The sequence below is a fragment of the Salvelinus fontinalis genome, chromosome 41 (assembly GCF_029448725.1).
Source record: "Salvelinus fontinalis isolate EN_2023a chromosome 41, ASM2944872v1, whole genome shotgun sequence".
Lineage (NCBI taxonomy): Eukaryota > Metazoa > Chordata > Actinopteri > Salmoniformes > Salmonidae > Salvelinus > Salvelinus fontinalis.
Genome location: NC_074705.1, coordinates 8471492 through 8493347, shown reverse-complemented (window position 1 = coordinate 8493347; position 21856 = coordinate 8471492). Strand labels below are relative to the sequence as shown.

Here is a 21856-nt window from a genome sequence, read left to right as displayed (position 1 = left end):
TCTGACTAGAGAGAGAGTGATGAACTACAACCATCTGACTAGAGAGAGTGATGAACTACAACCCTCTGACTAGAGAGAGTGATGAACTACAACCCTCTGACTAGAGAGAGTGATGAACTACAACCCTATGACTAGAGAGAGTGATGAACTACAACCCTCTGACTAGAGAGAGTGATGAACTACAACCCTATGACTAGAGAGAGAGATGAACTACAACCCTCTGACTAGAGAGAGTGATGAACTACAACCCTCTGACTAGAGAGAGTGATGAACTACAACCATCTGACTAGAGAGAGTGATGAACTACAACCCTCTGACTAGAGAGATTGATGAACTACAACCCTCTGACTAGAGAGAGTGATGAACTACAACCCTCTGACTAGAGAGAGTGATGAACTACAACCCTCTAACTAGAGAGAGTGATGAACTACAACCCTCTGACTAGAGAGAGAGTGATGAACTACAACCCTCTAACTAGAGAGAGAGTGATGAACTACAACCCTCTGACTGGAGAGAGTGATGAACTACAACCCTCTGACTGGAGAGAGTGATGAACTACAACCCTCTAACTAGAGAGAGAGTGATGAACTACAACCCTCTGACTGGAGAGAGTGATGAACTACAACCCTCTAACTAGAGAGAGAGTGATGAACTACAACCCTCTAACTAGAGAGAGAGTGATGAACTACAACCCTCTAACTAGAGAGAGAGTGATGAACTACAACCCTCTAACTAGAGAGAGAGTGATGAACTACAACCCTCTGACTGGAGAGAGTGATGAACTACAACCCTCTAACTGGAGAGAGTGATGAACTACAACCCTCTGACTAGAGAGAGAGTGATGAACTACAACCCTCTGACTAGAGAGAGTGATGAACTACAACCCTCTAACTAGAGAGAGTGATGAACTACAACCCTCTGACTAGAGAGAGAGTGATGAACTACAACCCTCTAACTAGAGAGAGAGTGATGAACTACAACCCTCTGACTGGAGAGAGAGTGATGAACTACAACCCTCTAACTAGAGAGAGTGATGAACTACAACCCTCTGACTAGAGAGAGAGTGATGAACTACAACCCTCTAACTAGAGAGAGTGATGAACTACAACCCTCTGACTAGAGAGAGAGTGATGAACTACAACCCTCTGACTAGAGAGAGAGTGATGAACTACAACCCTCTCACTAGAGAGAGTGATGAACTACAACCCTCTAACTAGAGAGAGTGATGAACTACAACCCTCTGACTAGAGAGAGTGATGAACTACAACCCTCTGACTAGAGAGAGTGATGAACTACAACCATCTGACTAGAGAGAGTGATGAACTACAACCCTCTAACTAGAGAGAGTGATGAACTACAACCCTCTAACTAGAGAGAGTGATGAACTACAACCCTCTAACTGGAGAGAGTGATGAACTACAACCATCTGACTAGAGAGAGTGATGAACTACAACCCTCTAACTGGAGAGAGTGATGAACTACAACCCTCTGACTAGAGAGAGAGTGATGAACTACAACCCTCTGACTAGAGAGAGAGTGATGAACTACAACCCTCTGACTGGAGAGAGAGTGATGAACTACAACCCTCTGACTGGAGAGAGAGTGATGAACTACAACCCTCTGACTAGAGAGAGAGTGATGAACTACAACCCTCTAACTAGAGAGAGTGATGAACTACAACCCTCTGACTAGAGAGAGTGATGAACTACAACCCTCTGACTAGAGAGAGTGATGAACTACAAGCCTCTGACTAGAGAGAGTGATGAACTACAACCCTCTGACTAGAGAGAGTGATGAACTACAACCCTCTGACTGGAGAGAGTGATGAACTACAACCATCTGACTAGAGAGAGTGATGAACTACAACCCTCTGACTAGAGAGAGTGATGAACTACAACCCTCTAACTAGAGAGAGTGATGAACTACAACCCTCTGACTAGAGAGAGTGATGAACTACAACCCTCTGACTAGAGAGAGTGATGAACTACAACCCTCTGACTAGAGAGAGTGATGAACTACAACCCTCTAACTAGAGAGAGTGATGAACTACAACCCTCTAACTAGAGAGAGTGATGAACTACAACCCTCTGACTAGAGAGAGTGATGAACTACAACCATCTGACTAGAGAGAGAGTGATGAACTACAACCCTCTAACTAGAGAGAGTGATGAACTACAACCATCTGACTAGAGAGAGTGATGAACTACAACCCTCTAACTAGAGAGAGAGTGATGAACTACAACCCTCTGACTGGAGAGAGAGTGATGAACTACAACCCTCTGACTAGAGAGAGAGTGATGAACTACAACCCTCTGACTAGAGAGAGTGATGAACTACAACCCTCTGACTAGAGAGAGTGATGAACTACAACCCTCTGACTAGAGAGAGAGTGATGAACTACAACCCTCTGACTAGAGAGAGAGTGATGAACTACAACCATCTGACTAGAGAGAGTGATGAACTACAACCCTCTGACTAGAGAGAGTGATGAACTACAACCCTCTGACTAGAGAGAGTGATGAACTACAACCCTATGACTAGAGAGAGTGATGAACTACAACCCTCTGACTAGAGAGAGTGATGAACTACAACCCTATGACTAGAGAGAGAGATGAACTACAACCCTCTGACTAGAGAGAGTGATGAACTACAACCCTCTGACTAGAGAGAGTGATGAACTACAACCATCTGACTAGAGAGAGTGATGAACTACAACCCTCTGACTAGAGAGATTGATGAACTACAACCCTCTGACTAGAGAGAGTGATGAACTACAACCCTCTGACTAGAGAGAGTGATGAACTACAACCCTCTAACTAGAGAGAGTGATGAACTACAACCCTCTGACTAGAGAGAGAGTGATGAACTACAACCCTCTAACTAGAGAGAGAGTGATGAACTACAACCCTCTGACTGGAGAGAGTGATGAACTACAACCCTCTAACTAGAGAGAGAGTGATGAACTACAACCCTCTAACTAGAGAGAGAGTGATGAACTACAACCCTCTAACTAGAGAGAGAGTGATGAACTACAACCCTCTAACTAGAGAGAGAGTGATGAACTACAACCCTCTGACTGGAGAGAGTGATGAACTACAACCCTCTAAATAGAGAGAGTGATGAACTACAACCCTCTGACTAGAGAGAGTGATGAACTACAACCCTCTAACTAGAGAGAGTGATGAACTACAACCCTCTGACTAGAGAGAGAGTGATGAACTACAACCCTCTAACTAGAGAGAGAGTGATGAACTACAACCCTCTGACTGGAGAGAGAGTGATGAACTACAACCCTCTAACTAGAGAGAGTGATGAACTACAACCCTCTGACTAGAGAGAGAGTGATGAACTACAACCCTCTAACTAGAGAGAGTGATGAACTACAACCCTCTGACTAGAGAGAGAGTGATGAACTACAACCCTCTGACTAGAGAGAGAGTGATGAACTACAACCCTCTCACTAGAGAGAGTGATGAACTACAACCCTCTAACTAGAGAGAGTGATGAACTACAACCCTCTGACTAGAGAGAGTGATGAACTACAACCCTCTGACTAGAGAGAGTGATGAACTACAACCATCTGACTAGAGAGAGTGATGAACTACAACCCTCTAACTAGAGAGAGTGATGAACTACAACCCTCTAACTAGAGAGAGTGATGAACTACAACCCTCTGACTGGAGAGAGAGTGATGAACTACAACCCTCTGACTGGAGAGAGAGTGATGAACTACAACCCTCTGACTAGAGAGAGAGTGATGAACTACAACCCTCTGACTAGAGAGAGAGTGATGAACTACAACCATCTGACTAGAGAGAGTGATGAACTACAACCCTCTAACTGGAGAGAGTGATGAACTACAACCCTCTGACTAGAGAGAGAGTGATGAACTACAACCCTCTGACTAGAGAGAGAGTGATGAACTACAACCCTCTGACTGGAGAGAGAGTGATGAACTACAACCCTCTGACTGGAGAGAGAGTGATGAACTACAACCCTCTGACTAGAGAGAGAGTGATGAACTACAACCCTCTAACTAGAGAGAGTGATGAACTACAACCCTCTGACTAGAGAGAGTGATGAACTACAACCCTCTGACTAGAGAGAGTGATGAACTACAAGCCTCTGACTAGAGAGAGTGATGAACTACAACCCTCTGACTAGAGAGAGTGATGAACTACAACCCTCTGACTGGAGAGAGTGATGAACTACAACCATCTGACTAGAGAGAGTGATGAACTACAACCCTCTGACTAGAGAGAGTGATGAACTACAACCCTCTAACTAGAGAGAGTGATGAACTACAACCCTCTGACTAGAGAGAGTGATGAACTACAACCCTCTGACTAGAGAGAGTGATGAACTACAACCCTCTGACTAGAGAGAGTGATGAACTACAACCCTCTAACTAGAGAGAGTGATGAACTACAACCCTCTAACTAGAGAGAGTGATGAACTACAACCCTCTGACTAGAGAGAGTGATGAACTACAACCCTCTGACTGGAGAGAGAGTGATGAACTACAACCCTCTGACTAGAGAGAGTGATGAACTACAACCCTCTGACTGGAGAGAGTGATGAACTACAACCCTCTGACTAGAGAGAGTGATGAACTACAACCCTCTGACTAGAGAGAGTGATGAACTACAACCCTCTGACTAGAGAGAGTGATGAACTACAACCCTCTGACTAGAGAGAGTGATGAACTACAACCCTCTAACTAGAGAGAGTGATGAACTACAACCATCTGACTAGAGAGAGTGATGAACTACAACCCTCTAAATAGAGAGAGTGATGAACTACAACCCTCTAACTAGAGAGAGTGATGAACTACAACCATCTGACTAGAGAGAGTGATGAACTACAACCCTCTGACTAGAGAGAGTGATGAACTACAACCCTCTAACTAGAGAGAGTGATGAACTACAACCCTCTGACTAGAGAGAGTGGGATGAACTACAACCCTTTGTGACCATATTAAAGTAAATGTCCAGTGAAAATCTAACTTTTAAAAGTTAACTCATACTCAAATTATGTTGTTAACTCATCCAATACTTGTATTTGTGGACAAAGCATAAATTGGGGACTTTTTAAAAACCAACTCAAACTTGTATCTCAAACAGACCGTTTCAAAAATGCTTATTATTTCCTTATAAAGGATGATGTCATCATCCTGAGGATGAGCTGGCCAGTCAGTGGTCTACTTGCATGAATATGTTTAATGCCCACACCATTCCAACACAGAAAAGCTGCTTTTTAACATACTTAATAAATAAAAAAGGAAAACTATTTCACTCATGTTGTAGTTAATTATAAGTAATATTTCATAGAAATCTGGAAACACTGAACAGTTACTTTAACCCAGTTAATCAGCTTCCCTGACTGTTGTGTCTTTAGTGGTTCACTCGTATTAAAACATCAGTCTGTACTGTTCAACAGCTATTGGAAATGTAGGCCTGGTATTGAAAGTAAAGTTTGTGGACAAATTATGAGAAACGAAACAATATGTATGCACACCTTACCTTCTGAATGCATGTGGCAGCCTGGTCGGGGTCCAAGGTGCTGATGGGTGTTTGGCTCTGGGCCTGGCTCCCCTCTTCCTCAGCCTGCCGTATCTCCTTCATGAAGCGATGCCTGAGCCGACCCTGCCGTGCCCGCTCACAAACCTGAAGGACCCGAACAGCTTCCTCCAGACACATGGTCTGAACCGACAGCTCCTGACACAGACAGCAGTATAGACATAAGAGAGACAGGACCTCAACACTATGAGAGTAATGTTAACCTCCTCCCCAGGCATACAACTTGGGGAAGAAGCGTCTGCTGTGTGAGACTAGAGTAATGGTAACCTCTTCCCCAGGCATACAACTTGGGGAAGAAGCATCTGCTGTGTGAGACTAGAGTAATGGTAACCTCCTCCCCAGGCATACAACTTGGGGAAGAAGCATCTGCTGTGTGAGACTAGAGTAATGTTAACCTCCTCCCCAGGCATACAACTTGGGGAAGAAGCGTCTGCTGTGTGAGACTAGAGTAACGTTAACCTCCTCCCCAGGCATACAACTTGGGGAAGAAGCGTCTGCTGTGTGAGACTAGAGTAATGTTAACCTCCTCCCCAGGCATACAACTTGGGGAAGAAGCGTCTGCTGTGTGAGACTAGAGTAATGTTTTAGTTTTATATTTTATTTTACATCCACACTATCTATCTAAGCTGAGGTAAACGTATTTCTTTAATGAATTGCATGGTAACAATTGTAATAATTTCTTCCATAAGGGAGTCTGATAGTGTGTTTCTCTAACCTGCTCAACCTGTTCAATGTGTCCCCCTTTAGCCATGACATGAGCCAGCATCTTCTCTCTGTCCCGCAGCACATGCATCTTCTCTCTCACAAAATACTGAGGAATGGGCACCTCCAGGTCCTCCTGCAAAGTATAATATTGCAGAAATATTTCTCTGTCGTTGTGTGTGATTCAAAAGGTAGAATCTCTGAGTTAAAGGGGTGAGTTCCAAATACTTTGAAAATGACTGTCAGGATACAGAAATTCATTTTCCTCATTCCCCCTTCACGTCCTACCACTCAGTCCCCGGTACAGTACCACTGACTCACAGGTGTCAGCTTGAGGTCCTGCAGCACATCATCAAAGTAGTGGAACTCTGAGAACTCCAGCTCCACCATCTCGTTCTTGAGCTCCAGGATTCTACCCATCACGCCGTCCAACACGTGCCTGACCACGCGCCTCTTCTGGGGGTGAACTATCTGGTCGTAGACAGCCTCCAGGCTGCGGAAGATCTGCAGGTACTTCAGGTAGAAGGTGGCCAGGCCCTGGAAGACCTGCAGCCGGTCCTTCAGTGGCCGAGGGGCAGTGGGAGGGTGCTCATCCACCAGGAGGTCCTCCAAGGCTCCATGGGCCTGGACCCACATCCTGGTGTAGGAGCTGAGGAGAAGGACAAGGAGAAGGAGGAGAAGGGAAAAGAGAAGCAGAAGGGAGAGTGAAGGAGGAGGAGAAGGGAGAGCGAAGGGGAAAGAGGAGGAGGGGAAGGAGGTGAATGAGAACGAACAGGAGAGAGAAGGTGAAGGGGAAACAGAAGGAGAAGGGGAAAGAGGAGGAGAAGGGAGAGTGAAGGAGGAGAAGGGAGAGCAAAGGGGAAAGAGGAGGAGATGGAGGAGGAGGTGAAGGAGAAAGAACAGGAGGAGAGAGAAGGTGAAGGGGAAACAGAAGGAGAAGGGGAGGGAGGAGAAGGGGAAAGAGAAGGAGAAGGGAGAGTGAAGGAGGAGGAGGAGAAGGGAGAGCGAAGGAGAAGGGCATATCGTATGTGGATGGAAACGTGATGGACCAGACTAAACCATCTAGATCAATTTCACTGGACATATTTCGAGGGGAGGGTTCTCTTTCTTACTATTTCTGGCTCTTTATCACTTTTCTCTCTTACTTTTCTGGATGAACAAAGGCCATGGTAGAACCGTCACCTGCTTCAGGATAGCTGTCCTTGGCAGAGTTATCTCTCCAAGTAATGTCTGATAAGTACCATTAAAAGGATTGAAAGATACTAACACCTATTTCTTGCACTTTGAACTAGATTGTCAATAACCCTCTCTTTGTCATGCAGTAACTGGCAGGTGATCTGTCAGTCAAAACCTTCAAACAAGCCTAACACCACCTGGCTAAAACACCTGGGAATGAGAGGGGTGCACTTGTCTTCTTGGTCATAGTTGATATTTACTGTAGGTATAAAAATACCTTCCTACCCAGGCATAGCTGTAGTAAAAATTAGAGTTTGACACATAGAACTAGCAATGCCATAGAAGAAAACAAAAATGGCCGCTAGATATCCCTAATGTCACTCCCTAACAGCCATCAATAAATAACCATTATAGGCCTACAGATGTAGGATCTTAATTTGACCTATATTATCACAGCAAAATAAACCAACAGCAACAGGATTTTAACAGATTTGAACATTTAGTCCATAATCTTGCTTTCAGCTGGGCAAAAGTAGACTACATGAAAAGTGCAATACTGTTAATATAACAGTGTGTTAATGTGGGTTTTCAGTTCATTTATGTGAATCACAAAGCTCACCTGCATTTCCTGCGGTGCAGGAAAAGTCTCAGCAACAAAAGAGTGATCAAATTACGCTCCTACATCTGTATACATGTCATTATTTTCTCTTTTAACATAGTTGCTGCCTCTGTAAATCTAAAAGAGCCAAGGCTTACAATGGTGAAACCATGCTCCTTTCATATTGCTATGAGGCCTATGCCATTACCCTAAAGGCAGCATTTCCATGGCCCACTCTTGTTAGGGGACTGGTTGAATCAAAGCTGCCAGGGGTGAGTGGGTGGGAATGGGGGAGGTGTAGTGAGGACTAGGCTGAAAGGACATTTCTGAGGGGGACATTACAATAAAAATGAGAGGGTGTTGGGGAATTCAACCAGATACCCAACTAGTGCCCAGGCAACAACACTGTTAAGTCAAAATAATTCAAAGGACCCCCAATAAAACCCCCCAAAATACAAGGTCAACAAATCACAAAGGCTTATACCGGTCAGGGGACCAGGAAATAAAGGATTAGGCTTTATTTTGTTTCATTTGTTTCACATGTCCTCGGTGACTAGACATATTTCTGTGAATAAAGCTGTGTGGTAACATTTCAGTAACGACATCTAGGGATGGGAAATATAGCTCAGACTAACTGCTTTTGAAATGCTTAGCGAGGTTGATACAAGCATGCCTGTCTGTTGTTATGGGAACAGCAAAACACAATGTAGACCTCCTCTCTCTTTCGCAAACTGCTGCTCTCCCATAGCCCGTTTAATAGTCAGGAAATCATAAAGGAAGTATGACCACAACTGAGTAAGTGGTTTCCTCTGTTTAGGGTTGTGCAGTGCCTCTCCTGGAAATATTAGTCTGTGGATGTCATTTTGATTTTTCCAAGTGTCCTATAGGCCTATATAGTCTAGCCACAACATTGCTTACAGAATTTTCACAATATGAGATACATCATGTAGATAAAACAAAATAGAATACCTGTGTGACATTCTTGAGTGGAATTCCACGAGCTGTTTCCAATAGAATTGTGAGTTCTGTTTTTCTTGATGCACTACAAGGCTATTAATGCACATTCATTGCATTGGGCGACAGGAAGCCTAGTGGTTAGAACGTTGTACTAGAAACCGAAAGGTTGCAAGTTCAAATCCCCGAGCTGACAAGGTAAAAATCTCTCCTTCTGCCCCTGAACAAGGCAGTTAATCCACTGTTCCTAGGCTGGTATTGAAAATAAGAATTTGTTCTTAACTGACTTGCCTAGTAAAATAAAAAATTGCGCATCTGATAGATTTAATTTCCTAATTAAAAAATAGGGTAATTGATGATAATAGCTATATTTACGTTATTCTAGGGGAAACACCGCTGTTCTAGATCGGTTCCATCCTTGGGATGTTCAGACTCTCAGAAACCGTTCGGCAGTCAAAACATGGGTCAGACAGGTGCTTTGGAGACCAGGTTAAAATCTCTATCACACAAAACAGGAGCCAATAACATCGCATTTGATGTGGGAAAATATCGTCATACTCTCAAATAACACAGAATAAGATTATATTTTTAAACACGAATCGTTATTGAAATTTGTATCAATAAAATCACACTGAAGATGCCATACTATACCTATTTTTCAATTTAAAGACTTCGCCAAAAAAGTTAGGCGCGTCCCATCGACTGAAGCGTCTTTGCTTTCTTGCTGTGTGTGCACCAGAGCGTCTAGCAACGAAACGCCACGCCTGCGCAATGAGGTTTGACCAAACGAGCGCTCCTGTCGTTTAGAACTATAGCAGAGAGATGTTGCTCTCACTTTACCGGCAGCAAATTAATTTATACAGAGCATTCCTTTCTCTTTTTTCAGTCTACATTTTCACAAGTTGTTTTTTAAAAGTTGTTGACAATATTTAGTCAACATTACCAGCACATGTAAAGACAGACACACGCCACTATATGCACGCGTAGTCAAATGAGCTGGCTGAATAGAGATGTAATGGCTTTCTAATGTGCAATATCAGCATAGTGTAAAATTCAATTAGCAGTGAACGCATCAATAGATCCTAAGGACATCCTTTATCCCGGTGGTCCCCCAACACAAAGGCTGATTATGAGTGCTATATGATCCGTCATGCGTGCCTGCCATGGTATATTGAATAACTGAATGGTGAGACAGACAGTGACACACAGGTGCGCTACAGCCTGTTGAAATGAACTTTCCACGCGTTCGCTAATGGCTACATCAAAAGTAGCAGATAGACCTATAATGTTTGAAGTGGAACGGTATTTCAGAAAACTTATATATGTACACTGCTCAAAAAAATAAAGGGAACACTTAAACAACACAATGTAACTCCAAGTCAATCACACTTCTGTGAAATCAAACTGTCCACTTAGGAAGCAACACTGATTGACAATAAATTTCACATGCTGTTGTGCAAATGGAATAGACAAAAGGTGGAAATTATAGGCAATTAGCAAGACACCCCCAAAAAATTAGTGATTCTGCAGGTGGTGACCACAGACCACTTCTCAGTTCCTATGCTTCCTGGCTGATGTTTTGGTCACTTTTGAATGCTGGCGGTGCTCTCACTCTAGTGGTAGCATGAGACGGAGTCTACAACCCACACAAGTGGCTCAGGTAGTGCAGCTCATCCAGGATGGCACATCAATGCGAGCTGTGGCAAAAAGGTTTGCTGTGTCTGTCAGCGTAGTGTCCAGAGCATGGAGGCGCTACCAGGAGACAGGCCAGTACATCAGGAGACGTGGAGGAGGCCGTAGGAGGGCAACAACCCAGCAGCAGGACCGCTACCTCCGCCTTTGTGCAAGGAGGTGCACTGCCAGCGCCCTGCAAAATGACCTCCAGCAGGCCACAAATGTGCATGTGTCTGCTCAAACGGTCAGAAACAGACTCCATGAGGGTGGTATGAGGGCCCGACGTCCACAGGTGGGGGTTGTGCTTACAGCCCAACACCGTGCAGGTCGTTTGGCATTTGCCAGAGAACACCAAGAGTGGCAAATTCGCCACTGGCGCCCTGTGCTCTTCACAGATGAAAGCAGGTTCACACTGAGCACATGAGCACATGTGACAGACGTGACAGAGTCTGGAGACGCCGTGGAGAACGTTCTGCTGCGTGCAACATCCTCCAGCATGACCGGTTTGGCGATGGGTCAGTCATGGTGTGGGTTGGCATTTCTTTGTGGGGCCGCACAGCCCTCCATGTGCTCGCCAGAGGTAGCCTGACTGCCAATAGGTACCGAGATGAGATCCTCAGACCCCTTGTGAGACCATATGCTGACACATGCAAATTTGTGGCCTGCTGGAGGTCATTTTGCAGGGCTCTGGCAGTGCACCTCCTTGCACAAAGGCGGAGGTATCGGTCCTGCTGCTGGGTTGTTGCCCTCCTACGGCCTCCTCCACGTCTCCTGATGTACTGGCCTGTCTCCTGGTAGCGCCTCCATGCTCTGGACATTACGCTGACAGACACAGCAAACCTTTTTGCCACAGCTCGCATTGATGTGCCATCCTGGATGAACTGCACTACTTGAGCCACTTGTGTGGGTTGTAGACTCCGTCTCATGCTACCACTAGAGTGAGAGCACCGCCAGCATTCAAAAGTGACCAAAACATCAGCCAGGAAGCATAGGAACTGAGAAGTGGTCTGTGTTCACCACCTGCAGAATCACTCCTTTTTTGGGGGTGTCTTGCTAATTGCCTATAATTTCCACCTTTTGTCTATTCCATTTGCACAACAGCATGTGAAATTTATTGTCAATCAGTGTTGCTTCCTAAGTGGACAGTTTGATTTCACAGAAGTGTGATTGACTTGGAGTTACATTGTGTTGTTTAAGTGTTCCCTTTATTTTTTTGAGCAGTGTATATATAAACTCATCTTATCAATGATCCACAGTGCAATTTCATATTCCGCTGACATGTTTGATATCATTAAAATAGAGGTTTAAGGACACAACATGGGCAGTTATGTAGCCAACTGTAAACACATAAGGTGGAGGGGAGAGGAGTGCTTTTTACCGAATCTCACTGGATTCCCCTCTGACGTTCCCAGGCTAGGTGGGAACAACCTCAGAAAGTACCAGAATCTGGTGTTGGCTTGCAGGACATCAGAGACTGGCCCTGATGGTTCTGTCAGATGCAGTGAGGATGGACATGCATTGTTCAACCAGGTGCAGCACCCTGGCTTTGTCAGACACAATCTATCTACTGTATCAAATTCCCTGGCAAACAAACATCCATCCTTCCTTTATAAAATTAGACAATACATTGGCAAATATTTCAATGAATGAGATTCCACATTGTGCTTTTTTATATGGCATATGGTAAGATGTCTTGCCAAAATCAAGATAACAAGAGCCAAGCTGGCATAGGGCCTGTGTGTTTAAACTCATCCCAGTAGGGAATGCAGGAGAGCAGGTGAGCTCCTAAAGAACGCCAAGCCTTTGAGTTTGTTCCAAGAAAGGTTAAAAATAGTTAAACACCAAATACATTCACCTACCAAGTGTTCAACTTTAACCACCTGCAGGTCAAATAAAGGAGAGTGTCTCTTCTGTCTAGATAATATGTTTACATGAATTCCTTCATCCACATTTTGCCTAGAAGCGCAGGATAATCGAATTTTCACACCAATCTTTTATGCGCGCACTCAGGTCACTCCAAATGGGATTTGGTTTAATAGACAGCCTTATTAGGGAATTTGGTAATGAAGCCCTTTATTTTTATTTACATCAGGTGAACTTGTGGCTTGCATTTGTTTTCTACATTTTAGTCATCATTTTACAGGAGCAATTAGGTCAAAATGCCTTGCTCAGGGGTACATCAACATATTTTTAATCTAGTCAGCTCTGGAATTCGAACCTGCGACCTTTCAGTTAGTGCCCCGAAGCTCTTAACCGCTAGGCTACCTGCCGCCGTGGATACCAGTTGTATGTCTCTGCATCCAGAATGATAGAGGTAGTTTAGTGAGCCAATGCTAACTAGCGCTAGCGCAATGACTGCTAGCATGTGACTGGATGGTTGGCTGCAACCATAGCAATTGCGCTAACGCTAGTTAGTAACTTCCTTCAAACTGCAGGCAGATGTAAAAATGGTATGCACAAGTTCATCTGACTCTGGTGAAGTAGATAAAGGGCTTCATTGCCAAATTCCAGAAGTATCCCTTTAAAGATGTGAATACATCATTATATAGGCCTATTAATGCATTCAAATTGATGTTTAAAAGTAGGCATAGACTATAATTCAGGGTAAAACATAGCCTATTGGCTAACAGTTTCTTGTAAATATTTTACATTAAATTTAGTCAATTATCTACCAATATTCTAATGAATTTAGCATAGGCTACTAAATTATAATAATATCATGATAATATATGGCCCTACAGAAAAGCTCGTAAATCTATTATAAGAAATTCCCCCTAAAGAATTCAGCACCAAAGCACCACCAGTATCGGAAGGTGATGGAATGCAAAGCAGCATTGGACGTCAGACTTTTCAGTACTCGGACACAAATAACTAACTACTGTTTATATCTCTATTATGTTGGTGGGAGTGGAAATCCGATGTTTCGCAAGTCCGTCGATTCCATTGTTTTTTTTCTGAAACATCAATGAATCAGTTTTACCAAGCTGCCTAGTTGCCCTAGTAGGCGTTGCTCTCTGCAGTATTTAACAAGTGCACCGGGACAAAGCGAGGTAGTCTCGACAGAGCAGGAACCCGAGAGCTCTTCAGTCAATTTGCGTATGACCTACAGACTTCAACAGGCCTACTATAACGTCAATATTGACACCAGTCTAGGGACTCTCAAAAGCATTCACGGGGACATTCTGTGCAATTTCTGTATTGAAGGAGTTACAAAGGACACAGAAAGGCATTTTGTAAGTAACCTTTAAATAACACTACCCATAGTGCATTTTATCCTACTTTTTCACTGACAGAAAATAAAATACATTTCGTTTTCATAGGCTATTATAGTTTTTCTAACTGGCATGTTATATGTATGTTATTTGTTAGTTTTTATTGAGTTTAGAAAACGAGTGCTTTGACATTACCCAACCATTCCATGGCGCTGAGATTTGTTGTGCTCTGAAGTTGTCACACATTTGTAAAAACGCCCCGGGTCTCACAGTTGGGGGTGTGGATTAACAGTGGGTCCAGCGGATTAACAGTGGGTTATATCCCCGCAGACTGGTCTACATTCAATCAGATCTAGATTGCCCTGTATGTAAGCAAATGATACGGCAATGGATAGACGCACCTAAATTGTGCACAATAACGTTATTATTATTATTATTATTTTTAATCTTAACATAATGCATTATAGCTGACAGGTAGAGAGATAGCGTGTTTAGGAACTGTGGGTCTGTTTATGTGAATAAATCACGCATCAAATAATTAATGGAAAGGTTCTGTAGTTGGTAGTGTGTATTTCTGTTAACAAAAGTAGTTTATAGTAGGACAACAGTCATCTACTGTATCTTCAGAAGATTTCTGCACTATCACTAAAATTCCACTAGACTGACCCATTTTGGTCATTCACATATTCAGCAGGCTATTTGCTGGATGGACACCGTTAATAGCCGACCTTTCAATGTATTCATTTAGTACAGATGGTTGCAGAATTTTCACTGTGAAAAAGAGTGGGGAGAGAGAAATGGGGGGGGGGAGGGTTCCTTGGAGGAGGAGGGAAACAGTTTAAAGTTGCAGGGTTTCTGCTGAGACCAGAACTAGAAGGGGGATTGAGAGGGAGAGGGAGGATGGAGAGGGGAAGGGAGAGGGGTGGGAGAGGAGAGGGGGAAGGGAGATGGGGAGGGAGAGGGAAGGGAGATGGACAGGGAGATGGAGAGGGGGAGGGAGTGTAGTATGCAGAGAGGAAAAAGCAGTGAGACAGAAAGACAGTGAGAGACTGGGAGCGAGAAAGAGAGTGGAGGTGTGTGTAATATGTGTATACTGTATGTCTGTGTGTGTGTGTGAGTGTGTGAGTGTGTGATTAAGTGAATGAGTGAGTGAGTGCATGTGTGTGTGAGTGTGTTTGTGTATGTCTGTGGTAGGATGTAATATTGGGGTGTGGTGGTGAGCGACGCTGTGTCCACACGGGCAGCTCTTTGTGCCCCAGACGGTGCTAGCTGCCCTGGAGCCATTGGGGGCTAGAGGGAGGACAAGGGAACCAGGTGAAGAGCCACTCTGTTTGACCAGTGAAAACACAACAGATTTACAAGGACTGGGGTCCTCAAAAGGGCCACGGCGTTTTATGGCACGTGGAGATGCAGCATTTAATGTCATCCATTCCCAAATGCATGGTGGGAGTGACGACAGTAAAAACACCAAGCTTTCTGCAGCTTTTGGTTTTAATGTAACCCACCTCTCCCAAATGGGTCAGGCTTTTAGTTTTCATCTGTCACTGATTTAAGGTCATCTTAAAGACAGCTGTCTATCTACTCATGTTACCCACAATGCTTTTAAGGCTATATGGTAATTTTGTTAGATGAACAAACATCTGGCTAATGTTATAAGCAAATAAAGAAACGATTAAGTTGTTTGATGGTTAAATCCAGTTAATCCGTTTCAATTGCATTTATATTAGTCCTATTTGTTTTACAGACATAAAGTATAAACTCTGAACAGTCTGAACAGGTCTTATGAAGTATAAACTCTGAACAGTCTGAACAGGTCTTATGAAGTATAAACTCTGAACAGTCTGAACATGTCTTATGAAGTATAAACTCTGAACAGTCTGAACAGGTCTTATGAAGTATAAACTCTGAACAGTCTGAACAGGTCTTATGAAGTATAAACTCTGAACAGTCTGAACAGGTGTTATGAAGTATAAACTCTGAACAGTCTGAACAGGTCTTATGAAGTATAAACTCTGAACAGGTCTTATGAAGTATAAACTCTGAACAGTCTGAACAGGTGTTATGAAGTATAAACTCTGAACAGTCTGAACAGGTGTTATGAAGTATAAACTCTGAACAGTCTGAACAGGTCTTATGAAGTATAAACTCTGAACAGTCTGAACAGGTCTTATGAAGTATAAACTCTGAACAGTCTGAACAGGTCTTATGAAGTATAAACTCTGAACAGTCTGAACAGGTCTTATGAAGTATAAACTCTGAACAGTCTGAACAGGTCTTATGAAGTATAAACTCTGAGCTCTCTGGCTCGCTTCACATCTCTCTCTCAACAACGCGGCCCTCTGACCCCTGACCCTCGAACTGTCGGTTCAAAGGAAAGGGCCATGATATGATGCCGGTTCACTGTTTCTAGTGAATAACCGGACCGTTCACCTTCCATACCTTCCATAGTGTGTGCGAGCACGCACGCACACACGCACACACGCACACACACACACACACACACACACACACACACACACACACACACACACACACACACACACACACACACACACACACACACACACACACACACACACACACACACACACACACACACACACACACACACACACACACATTCCATCCTGTCCATATCTCAATCGCAGGCTACGTTTCCGTGTCCGTGAAGTTCTCACCTTGAGGTATTCCTGGGTCACATTGAAAGCATCAGTACACTCTTCACTCTCTTTGTGCTAAAGGCTAAGTGAATGCCGTTGAGAGGTCCTTGTGAGGTTGGGAGGTCCCTATTTCACTGTCATAAAAATGGATGTACACAAATACATGGAGTCATAAATGTCCATGCTCCACATGTACCTACAGTATTTACTGACATTTATTTGATTTAGCTTAAAATGGACCTTGCTAAATTTTGAGTGAATTTTTAAATCTCCACATTTACATTTGAAAATGGTATAATCTGAAAAGCCCTTTATTTTGATTCAGTAATAAATCATTTACTGGCTTACTTCAGTTCACAATTCAGTGGTAATACAGGCATAGTTGAAATAGTCCCTCAGCACCCAGTTTGCAGTAGTCAGATTAGTCTCAGATGTGAGAATCTGTCTGTTCTAGACCATGATAACTCCTCTTGCTTGTTATTGATGTACTAGGAGGAATTCTACTTGTTATTGATGTACTAGGAGGAATTCTATGTGTTATTGATGTACTAGGAGGAATTCTACTTGTTATTGATGTACTAGGAGGAATTCTACGTGTTATTGATGTACTAGGAGGAATTCTACTTGTTATTGATGGACTAGGAGGAATTCTACTTGTTATTGATGTACTAGGAGGAACACTGCTTGTTATTGATGTACTAGGAGGAACTCGGGAGTCCTGTGGAATGTCTCTGTCTAATGAACTAGAGGGAAAACATTGAGAACATTCCTGGACACAGCATGCGATCGGTCTAACCCCTGACATCCCACCATGCCGCCTCGGACAGAGGCGCCATGCCCATGGGGAGCACAGGGGACATGACCCTCAGATTTATCCTGTAATAAAAAATACTAAAAAGTCTCTGTAATACTACTAGCCACCTTGCAATTGTATGAAGTTGGCTTTAGCTAGTCCAGATAGGTTCCCAATCACCCAACCTGATAACTAGCTACCAAGAAGCCTTTTCAGGTTATCAATAAAGTTCCAGTAACTAGCTTGTCTAAAACTATCTTAGCTGGAATGCCTGCTGGCAAGGTTTGAAGACTTTAACCAATAACTAAATGTACTGAATAAGTCACATACCTTTCAATCTTTTACCCAGATTTTAGCAGAGATGCAGAGAGCATATTTAGTTTCTTTAAAACAATAACTGCCGTCCAGGAGGATACAGTCAGCTCAAGAGGTATGCTTAGATATGCAGAAAAATAAACATATCTTTTTTTACATAGAATTAAGCATGGAAAACGCTGTTTCAGGTGTTTGAAAAATGGAAGATTCTCCAACTTCAGGACCACCAAGCCCCCCCCAGACATCCTCACATACTTTGTAACCCCTCAGATTTCGGGGGTCATTGATGCCCCTGGCCTCTTGAGATGTTTTAGATAATGCCTGTTGTCCCTCTAAACAAATGATTGTTTGACATATTTGGTCCATATGTTTGTGTGGTCACCCAGCAAATGTCTTGTTTTGCAAATGGACATATTTCCGCTCATACAGCCCCTCAGTTGATCCATTTGTTTTGCGCGAACTCTAACCAGCAAACTTCTTGCTTTACAGATTGTGGATTCTGGCTTTTTCACAACACGGCCTTCCCCCCACTGCGGTGAACGCCACCATGAGTCTGAGTGTGAACGAGCTGACGGAGCTGATGGAGATGTGGGCGGAGCTTAACTTCACGGGGGACAACATGTCATCCCACCACGTAGAGGCTCTGCTGTGCCCGGCTGGGTTCAGCCACGCGGCGGTGCTCTACACCCTCTCTGTCCTCTACATCTTCATCTTCCTGGTGGGCCTGGCCGCCAACACCCTGGTGGTGTGGGTCAACCTCCGCTCAGAGAGGAACCGCTTTGAGACCCACCTGTACATCCTCAACCTGGCTGTGGCTGACCTCTGTGTGGTGGCTACTCTCCCAGTCTGGGTCAGCTCGTTGCTGCAGCGCGGCCACTGGCCCTTCGGCGAGGCCGTCTGTAAGATCACCCACCTGGTGTTCAGCGTCAACCTCTTCGGGAGTATCTTCTTCCTCACCTGTATGAGCGCGGACCGCTACATGTCCGTGGCGCTATTCGGAGACGGAGGGAACAGCCGCAGGAAGAAGGTGGTGCGGAGGGTGATCTGTATCCTGGTTTGGCTGCTGGCGCTGGCCGCCTCTGTCCCAGACACTTACTTTCTCCAGGCGGTCAAGTCCACACACTCTGACGCCACCCTGTGCCGGCCCGTCTACCCCACTGACAACCCCCGAGAGTGGATGGTGGGCATCCAGCTTAGCTTCATCGTCCTGGGCTTCGCCATCCCGTTCCCGGTCATCGCTGTCTTCTACCTGTTATTAGCAGGCGCCATCGGCAACGCCAACCCGCCAGGCTCCAGCGCCATCTCAAACCAGGAGCGACGCATCAGGTGAGTGCCTCCCTTACACACACACACACACGCACGCATGCACACACGCACGCACGCACACACACACACACACACACACACACACACACACACACACACACACACACACACACACACACACACACACACACACACACACACACACACACACACACACACACACACACACACACAAACACATACACACGCACATACGCTTTATAAATCCAATCAATGATCAATGATTAATCAATGATTATTATTATTATTATTATCAGCCGGAAGATCATCCTGACCTACATTGTGGTGTTCCTGGTCTGTTGGCTGCCCTACCACGGAGTCCTATTGGTCGACACTTTATCTCTCCTCAACGTCCTGCCCTTCAGCTGCAGGCTGGAGAACTTCCTGTATGTGTCCCTCCACCTGACTCAGTGCTTCAGCCTCATCCACTGCTGCATCAACCCCGTCATCTATAACTTCATCAACAGAAACTACCGTTACGACCTCATGAAGGCCTTCATCTTCAAGTATTCCACCAAGACGGGCCTGGCCAAGCTCATTGACGCATCACATGTGTCCGAGACGGAGTACTCGGCCATGGCGGCGGTGGAGAATAACGTGTGATTGGCCCGCTGGGAGAGGACAGGATAAGATGGGATACACTTTATTGTCTCTAAGGGGAAAATTGTCTTGGACCCACAGAGATGATGTCACACAACCCACAGAGAACTGACTCTCTACCAAACAGACTCTATTTAAGGCCTGCTGAACGGGCTAAACCGTTAACTGACTGCATGCAGTCCCTGGGAAGGACATCTCAAGCAGATTAGACGCACTGTAAAAGACCAAGACCAAATACATATGCTCTGTTTCATTTACAGTGTGACTCCAGTTTTGTTATAATTTCCCCCTTTTTGAGTGAGTTTGGTTAACTTCCCCCTGGCTAGTAACAGGGGTGGGGGGTCTTCTTCATAAAGCACTACTTCTGAACTGGAGACTTGGTGTCACCCAAACAGATGGTTCAACGACACCGTAAACAGACACACACACACACACACACACACACACACACACACACACACACACACACACACACACACACACACACACACACACACACACACACACACACACACACACACACACACACACACACACACCCTTCCCCCTGCCCTGGTCGGAGCCACAGCGGAGGGAGACGAGGTGCTCTCCCTGCCAGTGTTTATGTGAGCAGGCAGTCAGTCAACCAGACTCCATTACCCTGAAGGACCTGCCACTGAATCAAGCCACTGTGTTTACATAGAAGTCAGGAATTTTAAACGGACTGACAGCCGAGACCAGAGTCAAAACTCTAAAACTATATTTTATTTTGTATTCTTTATTCTGATCCCCCTCAGCTGACTCTTAGCTTCTGGTCTTCGCTGGGGCCATAAAAAAGACATTACAAACACGAAAGCCAATCTGTAGAATGTGAGAAGTAGATGTATGTATGTTGATGTATGTATGTTGATGTATGTATGTTGATGTATGTATGTAGATGTATGTATGTATGTTGATGTATGTATGTTGATGTATGTATGTTGATGTATGTATTTATGTTGATGTATGTATGTATGTTGATGTATGTATGTTGATGTATGTATGTTGATGTATGTATGTATGTTGATGTATGTATGTTGATGTATGTATGTTGATGTATGTATGTTGATGTATGTATGTTGATGTATGTATGTTGATGTATGTTGATGTATGTATGTTGATGTATGTATGTATGTTGATGTATGTATGTTGATGTATGTATGTTGATGTATGTATGTTGATGTATGTATGTATGTTGATGTATGTATGTTGATGTATGTATGTTGATGTATGTATGTTGATGTATGTATGTTGATGTATGTATGTTGATGTATGTATGTTGATGTATGTTGATGTATGTATGTTGATGTATGTATGTTGATGTATGTATGTTGATGTATGTATGTATGTTGATGTATGTATGTTGATGTATGTATGTTGATGTATGTATGTATGTTGATGTATGTATGTTGATGTATGTATGTTGATGTATGTATGTTGATGTATGTATGTATGTAGATGTATGTATGTATGTTGATGTATGTATGTTGATGTATGTATGTTGATGTATGTATGTATGTTGATGTATGTATGTTGATGTATGTATTTATGTTGATGTATGTATGTATGTTGATGTATGTTGATGTATGTATGTTGATGTATGTATGTTGATGTATGTATGTTGATGTATGTATGTATGTTGATGTATGTATGTTGATGTATGTATGTTGATGTATGTATGTTGATGTATGTTGATGTATGTATGTTGATGTATGTATGTATGTTGATGTATGTATGTATGTTGATGTATGTATGTTGATGTATGTATGTTGATGTATGTATGTTGATGTATGTATGTTGATGTATGTATGTTGATGTATGTATGTTGATGTATGTTGATGTATGTATGTTGATGTATGTATGTCGATGTATGTATGTTGATGTATGTTTATGTATGTATGTTGATGTATGTATGTTGATGTATGTATGTTGATGTATGTATGTATGTTGATGTATGTATGTTGATGTATGTATGTTGATGTATGTATGTATATTGATGTATGTATGTTGATGTATGTATGTTGATGTATGTATGTTGATGTATGTATGTATGTTGATGTATGTATGTATGTTGATGTATGTATGTTGATGTATGTATGTTGATGTATGTATGTATGTTGATGTATGTATGTTGATGTATGTATGTTGATGTATGTATGTTGATGTATGTATGTTGATGTATGTATGTTGATGTATGTATGTTGATGTATGTATGTTGATGTATGTATGTTGATGTATGTATGTTGATC

The 21856-nt window shown here is 43.4% G+C and overlaps 2 protein-coding genes across 2 annotated transcripts in view; one reads left to right on the top strand and one right to left on the bottom strand.

Moving 5' to 3' along the window:
* The window catches only part of LOC129840409 (dynein regulatory complex protein 11-like), a 48570-nt gene extending 39315 nt beyond the window's left edge, over positions 1–9255 (bottom strand). The window contains exons 1-4 of the mRNA XM_055908256.1: positions 9025–9255; positions 6603–6930; positions 6295–6417; positions 5523–5717 (exon numbers count right to left, since the gene is read on the bottom strand). Of these exons, the coding sequence (XP_055764231.1) occupies positions 5523–5717; positions 6295–6417; positions 6603–6930; positions 9025–9119 (741 nt within the window). The 5' untranslated portion in view covers positions 9120–9255. The remainder of the gene's footprint in view (positions 1–5522; positions 5718–6294; positions 6418–6602; positions 6931–9024) is intronic.
* Positions 9256–13494: 4239 nt separating this feature from the next.
* LOC129840410 (atypical chemokine receptor 3-like) lies at positions 13495–21061 on the top strand. The gene is made up of 3 exons (XM_055908257.1): positions 13495–13916; positions 18153–18989; positions 19247–21061. The coding sequence occupies exons 2-3, from the start codon at positions 18211–18213 to the stop codon at positions 19590–19592; spliced, it is 1125 nt and encodes a 374-aa protein (XP_055764232.1). The 5' UTR covers positions 13495–13916; positions 18153–18210; the 3' UTR covers positions 19593–21061.
* Positions 21062–21856: the final 795 nt, after the last annotated feature.

Bases quoted from the DNA above. Each gene is read 5' to 3' on its own strand.
- LOC129840410 (XM_055908257.1), top strand. From the start codon at position 18,211: ATGAGTCTGAGTGTGAACGAGCTGACGGAGCTGATGGAGATGTGGGCG. The intron at 18,990-19,246 runs GTGAGTGCCTCC...TATTATTATCAG, and splicing joins AACCAGGAGCGACGCATCAG to CCGGAAGATCATCCTGACCT.